Genomic DNA, 18,835 nt, shown 5'->3' with positions numbered 1-18,835 from the left:
CTCGTGTAACCAGTATCTTAAGGTACTAAACTTGTGATTCCAAGTGCTTACAGTAAATGTTAAAGGGGCTGTGAAACTACAGAAGAAAACCTTCAGTATAAAACTGAAAACTGTGCTCTAATATTTAAGGGGTTGACTGCTTTCATCATATTTGTTGTAGATGTAAACAATTCTGATCCAGCTATACCTTCATTTACTGAATGGTGTTTCTTCTTCACATCAAGTATAACAGTAAATTAAGTATAAACAAGACTAGTACTTAGGTGTATGTAAGCCCAGGTTAAAAACACACACACACACACACACACACACACACACACACACACACACACACATTATGAGTTAGTGTTTTCATCCACATATTTGGAAACTAACACCTGACCTTCATTTATCACTCGTTTAAATCCATGTCATAGTTCTGATGACAAATGTCTGATATTTATTCTGCTTTCCATTAACAGGCATGGGGTGTACTGCTTCTGTTGTTCTTTTGTTATTGTTTTTCTTTCTTCCTGCAGCCATTCTTTTACCTACCCTAAATCTTCCTCTAACGAAACCATGTTTATGGGGTGGGGATAATGATCAACCGGTTGATGGCATGAAGCCTTCTCTTGGGGGAGAGCAGAAAGTCAGCAACAATATGGAAGAAACAAAGCTTCTTTCCCTATTGCCTAGTTACTGGGAAAAAGAGGAAGGCAATGTAGCTGCAGAAACATCAAGCCTAAAGAATAAGCTTATGAGAAGGAGGATGTCTGAGGGCGCCATTCTACATGCAGGTAAAAGTGACACCCATTTTACACAGAGACTACTACAGTCTCAGTAGTGTTGGTAATGTGAAAAGTTGATTATTAATGGTTGTTGTTCTACATGTTAGTGACATCATCTACTGAACATTTGTGAAAATTGTATATAACAGATTGCCAAATTAAACTGCAGTGCTTTCCTTTGATCTGCAAAAATACTTGGTCGTCCACGCTTCAGTTTCTTTTCAAAGATGAAACCTTTTCTAATGCCAGCTGTAGTTAGATTACTGAGAGGAATTTTCATTTGCCCTGTAGTAATGCAAGAGACTTACATTGGGATAATCATTGTAAGATTTAGTCTGATGAAGCTATGGGACGATACTGTCAAAACACCATGATTGTCACTGCAGGGCATACCCCTGTAGCTGTAAGGTGGTGCTTTACATACTTTAAATACCCAGAGGCACATTCAGTTCAGCATGGTTTATCCTATTGAGTAACCAACTCAAGAGCCGACTCTACAACAAGTAACATAATCTCTTCTTCCATGTTGTAAATAATATCAATGTCACTGCCTCCTCTTTCTCAGCTTAGCTGTACTATTGTGATTGCTTTTATCACTGCCTTATTATACACAGTAAAATCTTTGTCTGCTTTGTAACTTAATAAGTGACTGCGCTTCATCTGGAAACATTACTGAAATTAATGCTGTTAGTCTGCTGACTGTAGTGTTATAAGGGTCTATGCTCATGCATCAAATAACAATTTCAGTAAATGGCTTATTAGTGAACGTTGAATTCATCGAACATGCCTATCTTCGAAAAATAATTCAGCGAATGGCCATAGTTGGCCAACATCGCAGAAAGTAATAAAAACATCTTATTAACAAAGGTGGGGGATATGCCCCCACACCCCCATTGAGGACGGCTGCTCCCCCCACTCTCCCCTAGCTATGTATACCACCTCTGAGATCACACAACAGTGGGGAATAGGGCAAATTTATAAAAGGGTTTCTTTAGCTTACCTTATGCATCACAGTGCTTCCTGGTTGTTGGCCAACTATGGCCATTCAGTGAATTATGTTTTGAAGATAAGCATGTTTGGTAATTTCAATATTTGCTATTTAATGCTCGTTGATAAGCTGTTCTCTGAAATTATTATTCCATGCATGAACATAGACCCGTGTTATGAAGTTTAATGTTATTTAATGTTGTGGCTTGCTGTTGTATTGCTGTTCACCACTGACAATATCTAAGGCTGCAGTGTTTACAGTTACTGATACAGTGTAGACAGAACTTATTGTTCATTGATATTCTCACATTACTGTCTGTTGCTAATTGCTGTACTACTACAGAGTTTAAAGCTACTGCATTACAGTACTGAAGTAGACAGTATTTGATTGCACATCTGATATATTTTTACTAGTTGTGCTGACTACCCCACTGGTACTTATTGAAACTATTTGTTTTACAGTTACTGGACTTGAGATTAACCATTAGACTATCTATATCTATTGCTCTACAGTTACTGCATCAAGATCTATTGTGTTAGACTGCTGTTTATTGCTGCTACTAATTAGGTAGAGACCAACGTTTCCTATTGGATAAAGCCATCCAATTAAAATTTGTTATTTGCTACAGATTATCTTGTTGCTCCTACATATTGTTGCCACTTTTAAAATTTTTGCACTTGTGAATACTACGGTAGTCACATTTCATATTCTTGTATCATTTAGCCATATCTCATAGTTTCACCTTTTTCTAGTCCATTGCACTATCACCACCTGTTTTATACCACAAGTAGGTTATTGAGCTGGCCGATTTTCTCATACACTTTCATCTGCACTGGTCATTATGGAATAGTAATCAGCATATGCCCCTTCTATAACAAGCCTGATAACAGTCAGGCATATGGGCACCACTCTCATTAGGCTGGATAAAAATAGGGTGGTGGTTAGCTGTCTTTCCAAAGCCAGGATCTGGGATGTAACAAGGGCTCTTTGATCCCTCAATCATGACAAATACATTTCTTGTTGTTATTATAGCATAATTGTATTAAAATAATGACAACTTGGAAATAAATCAGCCAAGTTCCCAGACACTTAATCAAAGACCTGCTTCCTTGGCATTATAAATGCTAACTCCTTTGTACACTATTTAATCATCCTACTTAGGTTCATAGGTAGGTACTAGGCTATCTGCCTGAAGGCATTTATAAGCCTAACCAGAATGTGTTGGCTTTCGCCACCCCCTTAGCTTAGTTTCCTGTGCCTCTGTCCAGCACAGCCACTGAAGTGATCCCCGAGGTAATCTTTCTGTTTCCTATCCACTCATCAAGGTTTCTTTTGAAGAGTGTTAGCAAGGAGCTCTGCCTAATGTAGATTGTGATCTTGTTCCAAAGCATGGGAAGTCTCTGGGACAGGAATCTATCCCTCCAGCACATCCTATTTATTGTTGTGGTGAGGTTTAAATCCCTAGAGCGTGTGGCTCGCGGGGATAAGGTTTCCTTTAGGTGGAGCATGTCCATCATTTCTGGGTTGGACATGGCCTTGTATGTCAGGCAGAGATCACCTCTGAGTAGCCAGTATGCAAATCGAGTACAGCTGTAGTTTCTTCAGTCATGCTGCATAGGGCATCTGTTTGAGGCTAGTGATCCTCTTGGTGAGGTACTTCTGTGGTCTTTCCAGCTGTTGCAGGTATCTTGTAAGGTACATCCCAAATGGGGCGTTGTACTCTATGATGGGTCTGATAAGTGATGAGTAGAGGGGCACAATGACCTCTTTTGATCTGGATGTGAACCCTTTTGTGATTAGGTGGGCCAAGTAGAAGGATTTTCTAACCACTTTGGCAATGTGATTATCAAAGGTGAGATTACTATCTACTTGGGTCCCCAGATCCCTTATTACGTCTTCCGTATTTAGGGGACTACCACCTATGTGGTAGTTTGTGGGTACTTTGTTTTTTCTAAAGGGGATGACTATGCACTTTTTGGCATTTAGCTTGAGGCAATGATTTTGACAACAGTTATCCGTCTCAGTGAGACCCTTTTGGAGGATGTCTGTTTCAGCCGGAGAGTCAATTATAGCCCCTAGTTTGCAGTTGTCTGCGAACTTGGTCAGTCATAGTCCTCCTCTGCTTGCCTGAACCTCTGAGAAGTATATGCCAAACAGGAGGGGTCCTAGGACTAAGCCCTGGGGAATGCCACTTGTAACCGGTTTAGAGTCGGACCTAGCTCTCGCAACTCTCACCATGTGGGTTCTGTCCATGAGTCAGTTGGCAACCCATCTTGTGACTTAGGGGTTTATGTTCAGGCTGCTGAGCTTGTCTATAATACCAGAATGGGGGATGGTGTCGAAGGCCTTAGCAAGGTCTAGCTAGGCTGTGTGTACCACCTTTCCCTCATCTATAGCCTTGGTAACTGTCTCAAAGAAGTCCACCAGTTTAGGAGGCATGATCTACCCTTAACAAAGCTGAACTGGGTAGGGTCCAGTGTTTGGAGGTTCCCAATGTCTCTGTTAATGAGTTCCATGATGATGCGCTCCATAGCCTTGCAGACCAAGCTAGTCAGGCTTATAGGGCGATTGTTCCCAGGGTCTGTTGTGGCGCCACCTTTGTGGAGCAGAATAACCATTGCTGTGCACCACTCTATGGGTACGTACTCTGTGGATAGGCTGAGTTTGAACAGTGTGTTTAGGTGAGGGGTTAGTTAGACTTTAAGCTCGTGTAGGACGCAGCCTGGGACACCATCTGGTCCCATTGATGCTGTGTTTTTGGCTTTGGAGAGTGCTGTTTTAATCTGAGTGTCTGTGATTTCAGGGACTCTACATTCTTCTGGTATGGTTATGGGCCCTTTTGGGGGTGAGAGGGGGGTGAAATTTGCACTGACCCTGTCTGCCAGGATGTTGGCGATATCGGTCGTTTCAGTGTATTTTGTGCCATTCTGCATTGAAGCCCACATGCTCTTGATATTTTCCTTGCACATATGATTATTTTTTGGACATCTTCATTTGCATTATCTTTCCTTGGTAAATCAGACCAGAAATCAGTGACCTGTTTTTGTTAATAACTGTGGTACTTCCCTTACAAATACCTCTGTGTTTAGGGACTTCTCAAATGCAAACTTTCATCAGTTATTTGATGACCTAAATAAATTCAGCTACACTTCTCATCCCCTGATAGACTCCATTGTTAAAGCCCCTGTCTATGCCTCTGGCTTCTACTCATTTTTTAAATGGTTGTATTAATAAGACAGTCTATATACGCACCAAATATAATGAAAATTTTAAAAACAAACTGCTATACAAATAAATTACATTACAAGAGAAAATAATTATGAAAATTATGAAACAGAAACAACTGTGAAACATATCTAATTGGATGCAGTTCAAAGTTTGGCTTGTAACTACTCTACCTGGATGCCAACAAAGAAGAAATTTGGAGAAAGTAACAGGAAATTAACCAGAAAAGGAGATGTTCAAACTCTAGCTGGGGAGAATCTTGCAGCTTTTCAGCAAAAAGCAGTTCAAGTTTCAGCTGTATTACAGGAGGTGCCTACAACAAATTTAGAGGAAAAAAACATAAATCATATGTGCTCAGAGGTATTTAAAATAACCAAAATACTGAAGGAATATGCATGGTTAGAGTTGCCAGGTTTCTTTGTGGCTAAAACTGGACTAAAGTCACGCCCCTCGCATCACACATAACTCCACCCATTCCCACCCCCTCTCCCGCCCATGCCCCACCTATTTTGTGAAATCACAGTGACATCAGCTGATGGGACCACCCACTTTGATGACTTAAGCCGTACTTAAAGGGGAGAAAAGAACACAGGCGGCACTAATTGCACTGCTAGGCTGCTGCAGATGTAAGTACCAGTATTGATGAAAAGTGTCAATATGGTGCATTTTTCTCCAGTTATTTATTTTCTATGTTCCTAAACCTAATTATGGATGATCCATGGAGATAAAAGGTCAAGAGCTAGCAGCCTGTGCACATGGTGGTAAATCTGATTAAAAAAATCCAAAAAAAATGTAAGCAGTTATCTTTGCAATTAAAAAATTGTAAGTTTTGATTAACCCCATAAGATCGTTTAAGTCAATAGCATCACTTTACTGCTCATTCAGAAATGATGATCTTAACATTCCCTTGCATTTTGAAAGTTCTGTCAAATACTGTTTGTACTGGGGCGTGGGACAGGTACTCAGTTGTTAAGATGTAACATATTTTCCGTTCGTGCCGGATTAGGAAGTTTCAGTCCCTGGCTGCGCCTGTATTGGGTGGGGGTCAATTGAGCTAAGTGTTACTGCCCCTAGTGTGATATTTCAGATGCTAGTACTTAAGATCTTGTACTGGGTCCGACTGACCTCCCACTCTTTTTCTTTACATGTCACATATGCAAAAAAAGGATTAAAGGTGTTGTGTATGAATGGATTGCTAACAGGTGACACGTTTTATGTTACTTTCAAAGTATCGTCATAATCTCAGAAAAGCACACATACTTTAAAGAGTTTCATTAATGTTTTTCTATATCACGCCAAAGTTGCGGGTTAAAGCAGGTAACTTCCTACAACAATGCGCTCTAATACAAGTTTACGAAGATGCAGACTGGACCGCCGCTATGCAGTTGTAAAATGGCAATAAGACTGAATGAAATATGACTCAAGCCTCTAGATCTAAGAAAGATGCACGTAGGAAAAGAAATCACATGCAGCTAGCACACTTGCCATTTTCTGAACATGGCAAAGAGATAGTTTTATTTTTCAATGTGGTCCCTTGCGACAGAATCAAGTGAAAGCAAAATAATGTTGGGTAACTGCAAGTGCCCAAAAAGCAAGACACACAATTTGTTTCATGGAATACGGTTCAACATAGTAGATGAGGATAATACAAATCAGGGCGTGTTAATTGCTAGCAGTATTACACTGCATGGTGAAGTTCTAAAATCAGTCTGAGTGTACTACAATGCAACACTGGGCAATGTTGGCAGAGTGCTTAACCATTTTAAATCTTGCTATAAGATTTCTATTGTCACTGCTTGGTAGTTGGTAGGATAATGATAGCTAAAAAAATACCGTTTTCCCACCGTGGAGTACTGCCTTCCAGTGATATCTCTACAATCCGTATAGCAGAAAATAAAATTTGTCCATTTGTATGACATCACTGCCACTTAAGTTAATGTATGTACTGTCTAAACTATGTAGCTACCAGGAATACTGAAGTTAAAAGCATTTCATTGTTGTGTAGTAGCTAGTAGTGTATCGTACCGCTCCCGTTCGAGCTGGATACATTTACTTTCTCCTCTCCTCTGGCGGCACAAAAAAAAACGGACTTCATGAGTTTAAATTTTTTAACTGGACAATTTGTCTGAAAACCGGACAGTTCGGTCAAAAACAGGACAGCTGGCAACCCTATGCATGGTCAATAATAAGTAGCTGGAAAAAAACAGAAGTAGCTTTAACCAGCTATTCTAATGGGTTTATAAGTTACAAAATTCAGACACTGAAATTATAAAAGGATGAATGAGCCTGAGGTTTCTCAAGAAGAGCTATTTCAAAAAATAATAAAGTTAGAAGACAGAGCATGCAGAGAAAATGTTTAATTTTCTGCTGTACCAGAGAAACTATGAAGAACAGACTATTTATTTTATGAAAGTACAAATAAACTAGACTGGTGTTCCACAGCAAGATTTCTTAACTGAAAGGGCACACCATGTGTGTGCTCCAAACATAGCCACTAGTGAGCAACCAAGACCTATAATGATACCAGCAGAAAGAGCTGCTTCTAACAAAAACAAAACTGTGACAGGAAGGAAATGTATTAAAACTGTTTACATGAAATGATTATTTACTCTACACCAGACAGACAGTAAACAAGTTTATATCAGCAATCAGGGAATGTTGAGAAGCAGGTGTGAGATTCAAGCTGTTGTGTTGTATTGTCTTGAGAATATTTCTTTCTGGACGATCCAAAACATTTATGAATGCAGAACAGGCTGAGGTGGATAGCCAACAAAGAGTGAGCAAGCAAGCAGAAAGGGCTCTGCTTCTCATTCATTTAACAATAACAGAACCCATAGAAATACTCTGCCATTGAATTTTCTTTATTGTTCTAAAGGAAAGTGATTGAGCAACACACAAAAACAAACAAACAATGGAGCTGACTTGAAGGATCGAGTAGTTTGGATTTGAACCATAAACTGTTGTTGGGAGATGGTGATGATGAGGAAGAAGATCAGTGCCACTGTGAAATTAGTGAGTAAATAGGAGACTGTAAAGCATCAGTCCCACTAGATAACAGGATTAGACAAGAAGTGTCTGAGAAAGTTTGAAATTTTATTGACTGTGTTAAACTGGGGGTGAACTCTAAAGTAAGCACCCCTCTTTATGTCATTAATGTTTAGAAGGACACTGAATGAACCAAAGAATTAAATTTGCATGAAACATTTTTTGTTCTTATTGATGTTTGTGTTAAGATTTCATTATACAAATGACATGTCATATTGTAAAGCAGATTAGTATGGGGTGCAGTAGGGAGATATTTTAAGTGTGGGGCGGTGGAAATGTTATTAGTCTTACTCTAAAGATATTAAACCAAGAAAGCACTTTTTCTTAGTTTTAATGTGTTCGGGCTTTTAGACAGTAACATGATAAGTAAGCCTGGAAAGCATCATCTTCTTTCGGCTTTTCCCGGTTAGGGGTCGCCACAGCGGATCACCTGTTTCCATTTCTTTTTGTTCTCTGCTTCTTGCTCTGTCACACCAACCACCTGCATGTCCTCTCTAACCACATCCATAAACCTTATCTTAGGCCTTCCTCTTTTCCTCTTACCTGGCAGCTTCATTCTTAGCATCCTTTTCCCAATATACCCAGCATCCCTCCTCAGCACATGTCCAAACCAACGCAATTTTGCCTCTCTGGCTTTGTCTTCAAACTGTCCAACCTGGGCTGACCCTCTAATATACTTATTCCTAATCCTGTCTACCCTCAACACACCCAGTGCAAATCTTAACATCTTTAACTCTGCCACATCCAGCTCTGACTCCTGCCTTTTTGTCAATGCCACTGTCTCCAACCCATATAACATAGCTGGTCTCACTACCCTTTTGTAGACCTTCTCTTTCACTCTTAAAGGTACTCGTCTGTCAGAAATCACTCCTGACACTCTTCTCCAACCACTCCACCCTGCCTGTACTCTCTTCTTCACCTCTCTTCCACACTTGCCATTACTCTGAACTGTTGATCCCAAGTATTTAAACTCATCCACCTTCGCCACCTCTACTCCCTGCATCCTCACTATTCCTCTATCCTCCCTTTCATTCACACACATATATTCCATCTTAGTCCGGCTTACCTTCATTCCTCTCCTCTCTAGAGCATATCTCCACCTCTCCAGGGTTTCTTCAACCTGTTTCCTACTCTCACTACAGATCACAATGTCATCTGCAAACATCATAGTCCTTGGGGACTCCTGTCTAATCTTGCCTGTCAACCTGTCCATCACCAGTGCAAATAAGAAAGGGCTCAGAGCTGATCCTTGATGTAATCCTACCTCCACCTTGGACGCATCTGTCGCTCCCACTGCAGATCTCACCACTGTCACACTACTCTTGTACATATCCTGTACCACTCTTACATACTTCTCTGCCACTCCCGCCTTCCTCATACAATACCAGAACACCTCTCTAGGCACCCTGTCATATGCTTTCTCTAAGTCCACAAAGACACAATGCAACTCCTTCTGACTTTCTCTGTACTTCTCCATCAACACTCTCAGAGCAAACATCGCATCTGTGGTGCTCTTTCCTGGCATGAAACCATACTGCTGATCACTAATCATCACCTCCCTTCTTAACCTAGCTTCCACTACTCTTTCCCATAATTTCAAGCTGCGACTGATCAGTTTTATCCCTCTGTAGTTACTACAGCTCTGTACACCACCCTTGTTCTTAAAATATCGGTACCAAAACACTTTTTCTCCACTCCTCAGGCATCCTCTCCCTTTCCAAGATTTCATTAAACAATCTGGTTAAATATTCTACTGCCATTTCTCCTAAACATCTCCAAGCTTCCACAGGTATGTCATCTGCACCAACAGCCTTTGCATTCTTCATCCGCTTCATAGCTATCCTTACTTCTGCCTTGCTAATAGGTTCATAGGTTCATAGGTTCATACTAGGCTATCTGCCCTAGGGCATTTATAAGCCTAGCCAGAGTGTGTTTGGCTTTCGCCACCCATTTTAAATTAATTTTGCTATGCCCTTTTTCGAGGTTAGTATACTGTGCCTCTGTCTAACAGTGACACAGAAGTGATACCCGGGGTAAACCTACGATCTCCCATCCACTCATCAAGATTCCTCTTGAAGAGAGTCAATGAGGGACTCTGCCTAACCTGGACTGGGATTTTATTCCAGAGTGAAGGGAGCCTCTGGGTTATGAATCTGTCCCTCCAGCATGTCCTATTTACTTCAGTGCTGAGGTTCAAGTCTCTCAAGCGCGTAGCTCGATGGGATTTGGATTTTCTGAGGTGCAGCATGTCCATTAATTCTGGGTTGGACATGGCTTTATACGTCAGGCACAGATCGCCTCTGAGCAGGCGGTATGCCACTTAGTAGAGCTGGAGTTTCTTTAACCGGGCAGCATATGGCATCTGTTTGAGCCCTTTGATCCTCTTGGTGAGGTACGTTTGGGGTCTTTCCAGTTGCTGCAGGTGTCTGGTAAGGTACATCCCAAAAGGGGCATTGTACTCAATTATGGGCCTGATGAGGGATGAGTAAAGAGGCACGATGACCTCCCCTGATCTAGATGTGAATCCCTTCATGATTAGGTGGGCTATATAAAATGTTCTTCTAACCACTTTGGCCACGTGGTTGTCAAATGAGAGATTGCTATCAACTTGGGTCCCCAGGTCCCTAATTACATCTTCTGTACTTAATGGATTACCACCTATGTGGTAATTTGTGGGCACTTTGTTTTTGCCAAAGGGGATGACTATACACTTTTTGGCATTTAGCTTAAGGCCATGGCTCTGGCACCAGTTGTCTGTTTCTATGAGGCCCTTTTGGAGGATGCTTGTGTCAGCTGGAGAGCCGATTATGGCGCCCAGTTTGCAGTCATCTGTGAACTTGGTCAGCCACAGTCCTTCCGTGTTGGCCTGTACCTCCGAGAAATATATACCGAACAAGAGAGGTCCCAGGACTGAGCCTTGTGGGACGCCACTTGTAACTGGTTTGGAGTCTGACATGGCTCCAGCAATTCTAACCATGTGGGTTTTGTCCTTGAGCCAGTTTGCAACCCATCTAGTGACATAGGGGTTTATATTTAAGCTGGTGAGCTTATCTATAATGCCTGAGTGGGGTATTGTACCGAAGGCTTTTGCGAGGTCCAGGTAGGCTGTGTGGACCACCTTCCCCTCGTCAATGGCCTTGGTGACTGTTTCAAAGAAATCAGCCAGGTTTAAGAGGCAGGATCTGCCCTTAACAAAGCAGATCTGGGTAGGATCCAGTGTCTGTAGGTCCCCAATATCTTTATTTATGAGGTCCATGATGATCCTTTCCATAGTTTTGCAGACCAAGCTAGTCAGGCTTATGTGGTGATAGTTTCCAGGATCTGTTGAGGCACAACCTTTGTGGAGAGGGACCACTGTTGCTGTACGCCACTCTTTCGGTACATATCCTGTAGTAAGGCTGAGATTGAACAGTAGTTTTATGTTTGGGTTTAGCTCTTCTTGGAGTTCATGTAGGACGCAGACCGGGACACCGTCTTGTCCCATTGATGCTGTGTTTTTTGCTTTGGAGAGGGCAGTTCTTACCTGAGCATCTGAGATGTCAGGGGGGCAGCACTCTGCTGGGATAGATATTTGCCCTTTTGGTGGGGGGGGCGGAGTTTGCACTGAACCTGTCAGCTAGAATGTTGGCAATGTCTGTGGGTTCGGTGTATTTTTTGTCATTTTGGACTAATTCTGAGCATATCTGTGAATTCCCACCCAGGCTCCTAACATAACTAAAGAAAGCCCTGTGATTATCCTTAGTGTCCTGTGCAATTTTTCTCTCGAAGCTGGCCTTAGACGATTTTATGAGTGCCCGTAGTTTTTTGCTAATACTGATCAGAGATGCCTTCCCTTTTTGGGATTTTGCTCTATCATGTAGTAGCTTCCTCCTTCTATTGTATAGTTTGTTTATGGCTGGGGTCCACCAGACAGGACGTCTGACTTTGGAGGATTGGGTCTTGGTTTTATTTGGGATTGCAAGATCCATGCATTCCTGAAGGTGTTCATAGAATGCGTTTATAAAGGATTCTGCAGTCTGGGCCGTATTTTCCAAAGGCCCGGGGGCTTTGAAGGATTCCACCTTGGTTTTGAGGAGTGTGAAATTTGCTTTAGAGAAGTTTTTCACTGTGGTTTTCTGGGCTGGGGGTGTGGTCAGGATGTGAATATCCAGTGCACTTCCTGATTCACTATCCCCACATCATCCAGCCTTCTCTCTCTCTCTCTCTCTCTCTCTCTCATTCTCTTCATTCATCAGACCTTCAAAGTACTCCTTCTGTCTGTTCAACACACTCTCCTTGCTTGTGAGTATGTTTCCCTCATTATCCTTTATCATCCTTACCTGCTGCACATCTTTCCTAGCTCAGTCCCTCTGTCTAGCCAATTGGTACAGGTCCTTTTTTCCCTCCTTAGTGTCCAACCTTTCATACAACTCTCTATACGCGTTATCCTTAGCCTTTGCCACCTCTCTCTTTACCATGCACCTCATCTCCTTATACTCCTGTCTACTTTCTACATCTCTCTGATAATCCCACTTTTTCTTTGCCAACCTCCTTCTCCGTATACTCTCCTGTACTTCCACATTCCACCACCATGTCTCCTTGTCCTCCTTCCTCTGTCCAGATGTCACACCGAGCACCTTTATGTATATTTCCTCTCCTTAAAGACACAAATGCACACAACATAATATTGTGAGTATATTCACTCAATCTGAAATCCTACAATATACCTGGTTTCCAGTGTGGGTTGGATTAAATAACTAGTCATCACTTTGCAAGTGAAACTTCTGTTAGTAATACATGCCTGCTAACTTGACATTGCATAAGAAAGACCACCCATATATATTTCTCCAAGGAAAAGATCTTTTGAGTCAATGAATTTATGCTTGACCCCCTTACCAAATTTGGAGCCATATAGTATCAAACTATATGAAGGTGAAGTTGTGTGTGTGCCTTTACATGCCATTATAACTGAAGTCATCAACTAAGGGCATACCATATATAAGTGTATTCCATATATAAGTATCGTGACATATTTTTTGAAATGTTTACTAGAGAATTTCAAACCATTTCAGACATATGGATTCTTAGGTACAGTAACATGAGCAGCCTTACACAGTCTTTGGAATGGCATTTGTTTGCATCTGAATCACTGTAAACATTGGTCAAACTCATACTGTATGCAATCAGGTCATTAGTGAGTTCTTAAATATTCAAGTAAAACTACTTCTATGAAACTTGATACTTTAGTCATTTAAATGTATATCAAAAAACATTTCTGATACATGCAGAATGGCATCCACACATTTGTATCATTATAATCTGGGTCTATTTCACTTTATCAAACTGCAATTCAGTGAATAGTAATTCATTAAATCTCTATTTATCGAATGGCATTTCAGCGAACAATGAAATCTCTCCCAGGGTAAGGAAGCATTTTGCCAAAGGCACACCGAAACAAAAAACACACAAAATCAAACCCACCCAAGTGGGGGGCTTTGCCCTCACACCCCACAGTGTGGGCAGTGGTGCCCCCCACACCCTTCTAACTATATATACCAACTCCGAGACCACACTATGGTGGGGAAAAGGGCAATGTTTTGGTAATGGCCAAGTGCCTCCTTACCCTGGGAAAGATTTTGTTGTTCACTGAAATGCAGTTTGATAAACAGGGGTTCGATGAATTGCTATTCGCTGAATAGCAATTTGATAAAGTGATATAGACCCTTATAATCTCTCTGTCATTACTGTTGCTTGCTTATGCACTGTGTTATATAAAGTGAAGTACTTACCTCTTTCATCTACAGAAAATTCTGTAATATTTAAAGCAATACAAACAATTGTCTTGTAGGTTCAAAGTCAGGGCAGATGGTCATCAGAGCATGGCAAAATGAAATGTTTGTAGAACAGTTTACAACAAAATTGTCCCATCGATCGACTTCAGGCTAACTAATATGAAAACTATCAAAGACATAAACATACAGAGTCTTGGTGACTTTAGGAGGAATATGCATTTTATATAAATGTGCTAATTTATTTTTATGTTATTGTATAACAAACTACATTTCATTAAAGTTCAAGACACAGATGCTGTATTACTTTTGAGGGTGGTAGCACAATCTAAGACTGTTTTACAAATTATTACAACAGAAACCTGTCCAGAAAAACTAAATGAGAATTCAAGTCTTTTTCAAGACTAAGCACAGATATACAACAATCAGACATAGAGAAACATAATCAGCAATTTCAGGAACAGCTTTCTGAAAATGAGCAGTACTGAAAAAGTATTGAGGCTGTAAAGATCAGACAGAGGTAAGTATAGTAGAGTAACTCAGCAGTACATTCCATTTCCTTACTGTCTATATGCAAACAATGGGGGGATTCAGAAAAACTCACCATAATGGGAAAAATGTATGTCAGAAGTTTTCTGTGTTGCTGTAAGCTTTTCTGATTCAGAGACTGCTTTACTGCTATGGCAGACAGCAACATCATGGGTGAAGCCACATGAAAATACAACAGTCCAGGGAAGTGGACTGCACTATACCTCAGAAATATTCGCATATCTCAATTTTATTGGCCATGTAATTCAGGGACTCACTTGGTGGAGTAAAATTTTATTCTAGGATAAAAAAGTGTTCACTATCTTTTGATTGCAGTCACCCATTCACTTCTGTGGGAATACTAGCCATGAGCAACCGGGGGTGGGGGGGGGGGGTGGGTGTCAGTATGTGTAAATATGGATGTCTGTAGGGGCATGAGTGAGACTATGTGTGTGTGTGTGTGTGTGTGTGTGTGGGGGGGGGGGGTTGTCTTTGCCAACACAATGCATAGTTTGCTAGGGAGAATACTAGTGAGGTCAGGTCTAATAGTGCAGTATTCAATTCAGAGATATCATAATGAGACACAAATGAGGTGTTTCACTGTGTGGCTTTACCATGTCCATGAAATGGAATTTTTGTCATTCACACTAAATTAATCAACCCATTTTATGCAATTAGCATATGTGATTAGGAGTTCTCTGAAACCTGCCAATGAAGCCATCTCATTAAAGCCATTGAAACACAAACTAAAACCCTGCTTACTGCTTCTTTTTCCAAGCACTCTTATGTACATCAACTACATGGACCAAAACATTTAAAAAAATGCAGTAAAATGCATTGGGGTCCCTCGAACCTATGTTTAATTTAATTATTTCCACAACCAAATTTTAACAATTTTCTTGGGTGGGAGGGACACCATGCCAACGCAGCCTTCAAGAGGCATGGAGATTTTTGTGTACCCCTCAAAATTTCTAATCGTATGATGTCTCTGGCTGCAGTCTAGATACTAATCACTCTTTGACTGACACCTCTTATTTCATGTTTGCATTCATATTTTCATAACCTTGCTAATGGGGAGATGTTGTGAAATGTCATAGTGGGAGACAAAAAATACTTTGTCAATGTCCGTGTAGAAGACACTATAGTGGAGATATTAATAGTTTTTTTGCTAATAATTGTAAAGAGATGCAATATTTCCATATGTACATTATTATATATTATACATTATTATTTCCAAAACCAGCTGTCTTGCAAACTGTTATACATTGCATCAAGTAAAATCTTGATGATTTTGAATAAAATTCTCATTGATATTTGCATCTTAAGTTGTACAGCTTGAGAAAAATGAGTATATATAAAGTAAAATGGAAATCCTACAGTGTGCAGGTTGACATGGATTTGCTAGAAGTACTTGTATAAAAAGTGCTATTTCATTTTTAAAATATAGCTGCAAAACAGTAGCTTGTAATATTTTTTCCTTCACTCCCATTCATGTTCACTGATGACCTGTTTGTAAGTTATCTGATATACAGATATACACATGCCACATTGGTCGTATTAAAATGAATGAGCAACAGATGTCATCTTGTGGTAGAACTTAATGTTATTACCACAAATTCTGTTTGCATCTTCATTTTATAAAATTTATGCATCTCATAGATACACTAAGGATGTTTTTAGTATATCTACTTAAATTTATTCAAGTTTCCCCTTTACAAATGAGCTTACAAGAAGGCTGCCTGGAACTGCTGAGGAGGATATTCAGAAACAGTTAGTACACTGTGTTACATGAAAAAGTATGATGAGTGGCAGCATTAAGGGAGGAACAGGTTCAGATACACCTGTAGATTGTGCTACCATGGAAAATAGTGCGGTACACACATACCACATGTGAAATGATGTGCTATTGAGTGACAACATGTTATGAGAGGGGTCTACATTATTTCAGTGAACGCTTAAAATAGCGAACCCTGTTTAATCGACCCAATAAAGTTGAAATCCCTAAATCTCGAACATACAGAATAGTGATTTTTTTTCCCAGGGAAAAAAAATTGCTGATCAGTAAAAAAATAAAATAAAATAAAATAAAATGCTGGGCTTCTCCCCCCACACCCCCAATCACACACCCCCACTTAAATATACCACGTTTGGGATCACACTACAGTGGAGGAAATGGCAAAGTCCCAAAGATGGCCCAGTCATTTTTTTACCCTGGGAAAAAAAAATTGCTGTTCCGTGTGTTTGGGATTTAGGGATTTTGACTTTATTGGGTCGATTAAATGGCATTCTCAGTTTTAAGCATTCACTGAAATAATATAGACCCTAATGAGAGCTACTGTATATGTAAATGATGACAACAGACATAGTGGCAAAAGTCAAAACCATATAAAAATAGTACAATGAGTCATGGTGATCAGAGTCTCTGTCCATCAGCATTTCTTGGTGAACAGGGATATCACATGTGCAATGATGCTAAAAGCAGTGTCTACATTAGTCAGAGAAAGTAAGTTAGTAGCCACTTTCGAAGTCAGTGCCTTCAGTATTGTGCAATTTCAACCTCTGTGTCACAGAAGGGCCCATCAGCAGCTGGCATACCATCACCTCTACAACTGAGACATAATTGGCCACTGCCATGTAGATAGAGATATCACACAGGACCTGGTTGGCTGGTGTCATCCTGACATGGGATCAAGGAGAGATGTATGAAATGCTCATTATATTAGAAATAAAAGTTTATGTGGCATTAATAATTCTTGTTACAGGGACTTTCTAGCATCCAATTGGCAATCATTGGCCTCACAATTCTTGCCCTAGTTTCTAGATGTGATGCTGATGTATATGGAGATGCAGATGCATTTCCAATGAATAGCAGAGAAGAGAACCACCACACTGTGGGTATACTATGATATAACCCATTTCATTGAGATTTGTGGGGCCATTGACTACATCCACATAGCTATCAAGACCATGTCTGATCTGTATAGATTCTGATATATCAGCTGGTAGGTTTTCCACCCAGTCAACTGACTGGTGGTGTGCAAAGCACAGGATATTATTCAGAATGTGTCTGTACATCTGCTGGGCAGTTTCCATGGTTTCTACACCTGGCATATGTATGACTTTAACCAGCACTTTGTGTAAAGGAGCTTTCCACAGACTCATTGTATGGTGCAACGACATGATGATATGTAGCAGACAATTCATAATGGTGTTTACTGCTGAATGTTACACTGTATGTTAAACTTCATTTGCCTTGTAGCCATGGCTGATGACCTATATCAGCAGTCCACAAAGAGAGACAGAGAGGACTTATAATTTCATACTGAGTCGGACAGGGAACATCCTTGAAGATACATTTGGAGAGCTGAAGACTCACTTCTGCTATTGAGATATATCTGACCAGAGCCTGATTATGATCAATAGGGCCATAGGCAGGGTAATTGGCCTGGGTCCCCCACAACCATCCCAGTATCCCATTACTTGACTGTCTTTTACCACTTACTATAAAGCACTACTCAAACTTGCAAACTATTTTTTTCTTACTTTAACAATAATCACAGAGACTTGGATTTAATTTTAAAATTTTATTTCAGATTTTATAGCAAAATACTGACAGCCATTTGCTAAAAAAAAAAGCAAAACACTCTACTAAAAACAGACTTAGGTGCAACAGTAAACTTCTCTTTCCTTGAAACTCACACTTATTGAAAAAACATCTGGCAACCCATTAAAGTACAAGAGACATGCTGGGATTCACAGTCAAATAGCATATAGTAAAATACTAATTTGCAGCTATGTGAAGGGTGCAGGAATTTAAAAGGCAAATGTGTAATTAATTTATTAGCTTTCCACAGACTCATCATATGGTGCAGTGACATGATGATATGTAGCAGACCATTCAGCTTGGGGCAGCTGACTGGATGCAATTGTCCCTTTCTAGGGGCAGTCTATTAACCCTATCTGGTGCAGTTAGTTGGTCATAGAAATCCATTAGACAAATGAAGGTAGAGGCAATCAAACCCAGCACTACTGGAAGCAGCTTATAACAGCTCATAAACTTATTCATCTGTACTTCTTGTCAAACAAACGGTTGTACCCCAATCAATGCAGTTCACACCAATGTGCCTGCAAAAAACAAGCTAAACTGAAAACATATTCTTAATTAAATATTAACACTAAACTGGTAGACTTCATACTGTCCAGTTTATTCACCAACAAATAAAAGCACTCAGCAAATCAGCAAAACGAGAAAACCCAGAACGAACATGGCAGATATATATATATATATGTGTGTGTGTGTGTGTGTGTGTGTGTGTATACAAGTTTACTACAATTGATTTCCTCCTGTACAGCATAACTACTTGTGAATACAGAAACTAAGTTTTACACACACACACACACACACACACACACACACACACGCACGCGCGCATACAGATGTGCCCAGAAATTATAGCCCCTTGTATGACTGTAATGGCTCTCAGATGTTCACTTGCAATCACATGAATGAACAA

General features: G+C 40.3%; 1 protein-coding gene across 1 annotated transcript in view; it reads left to right on the top strand.

Moving 5' to 3' along the window:
* The window catches only part of TOGARAM2 (TOG array regulator of axonemal microtubules 2), a 1,500,446-nt gene that overhangs the window by 525,775 nt on the left and 955,836 nt on the right, over positions 1-18,835 (top strand). Inside the window, exon 4 of the mRNA XM_044059883.1 lies at positions 519-776. Within this exon, the coding sequence (XP_043915818.1) occupies positions 519-776 (258 nt within the window). The remainder of the gene's footprint in view (positions 1-518; positions 777-18,835) is intronic.

This window comes from Protopterus annectens, chromosome 1.part2, assembly GCF_019279795.1.
Source record: "Protopterus annectens isolate FY-2018-M chromosome 1.part2, PAN1.0, whole genome shotgun sequence".
In the NCBI taxonomy this organism is placed as follows: domain Eukaryota; kingdom Metazoa; phylum Chordata; order Ceratodontiformes; family Protopteridae; genus Protopterus; species Protopterus annectens.
Note: the sequence above shows the minus strand (reverse complement) of the source record. Positions and strands in the feature narration are given on the sequence as shown.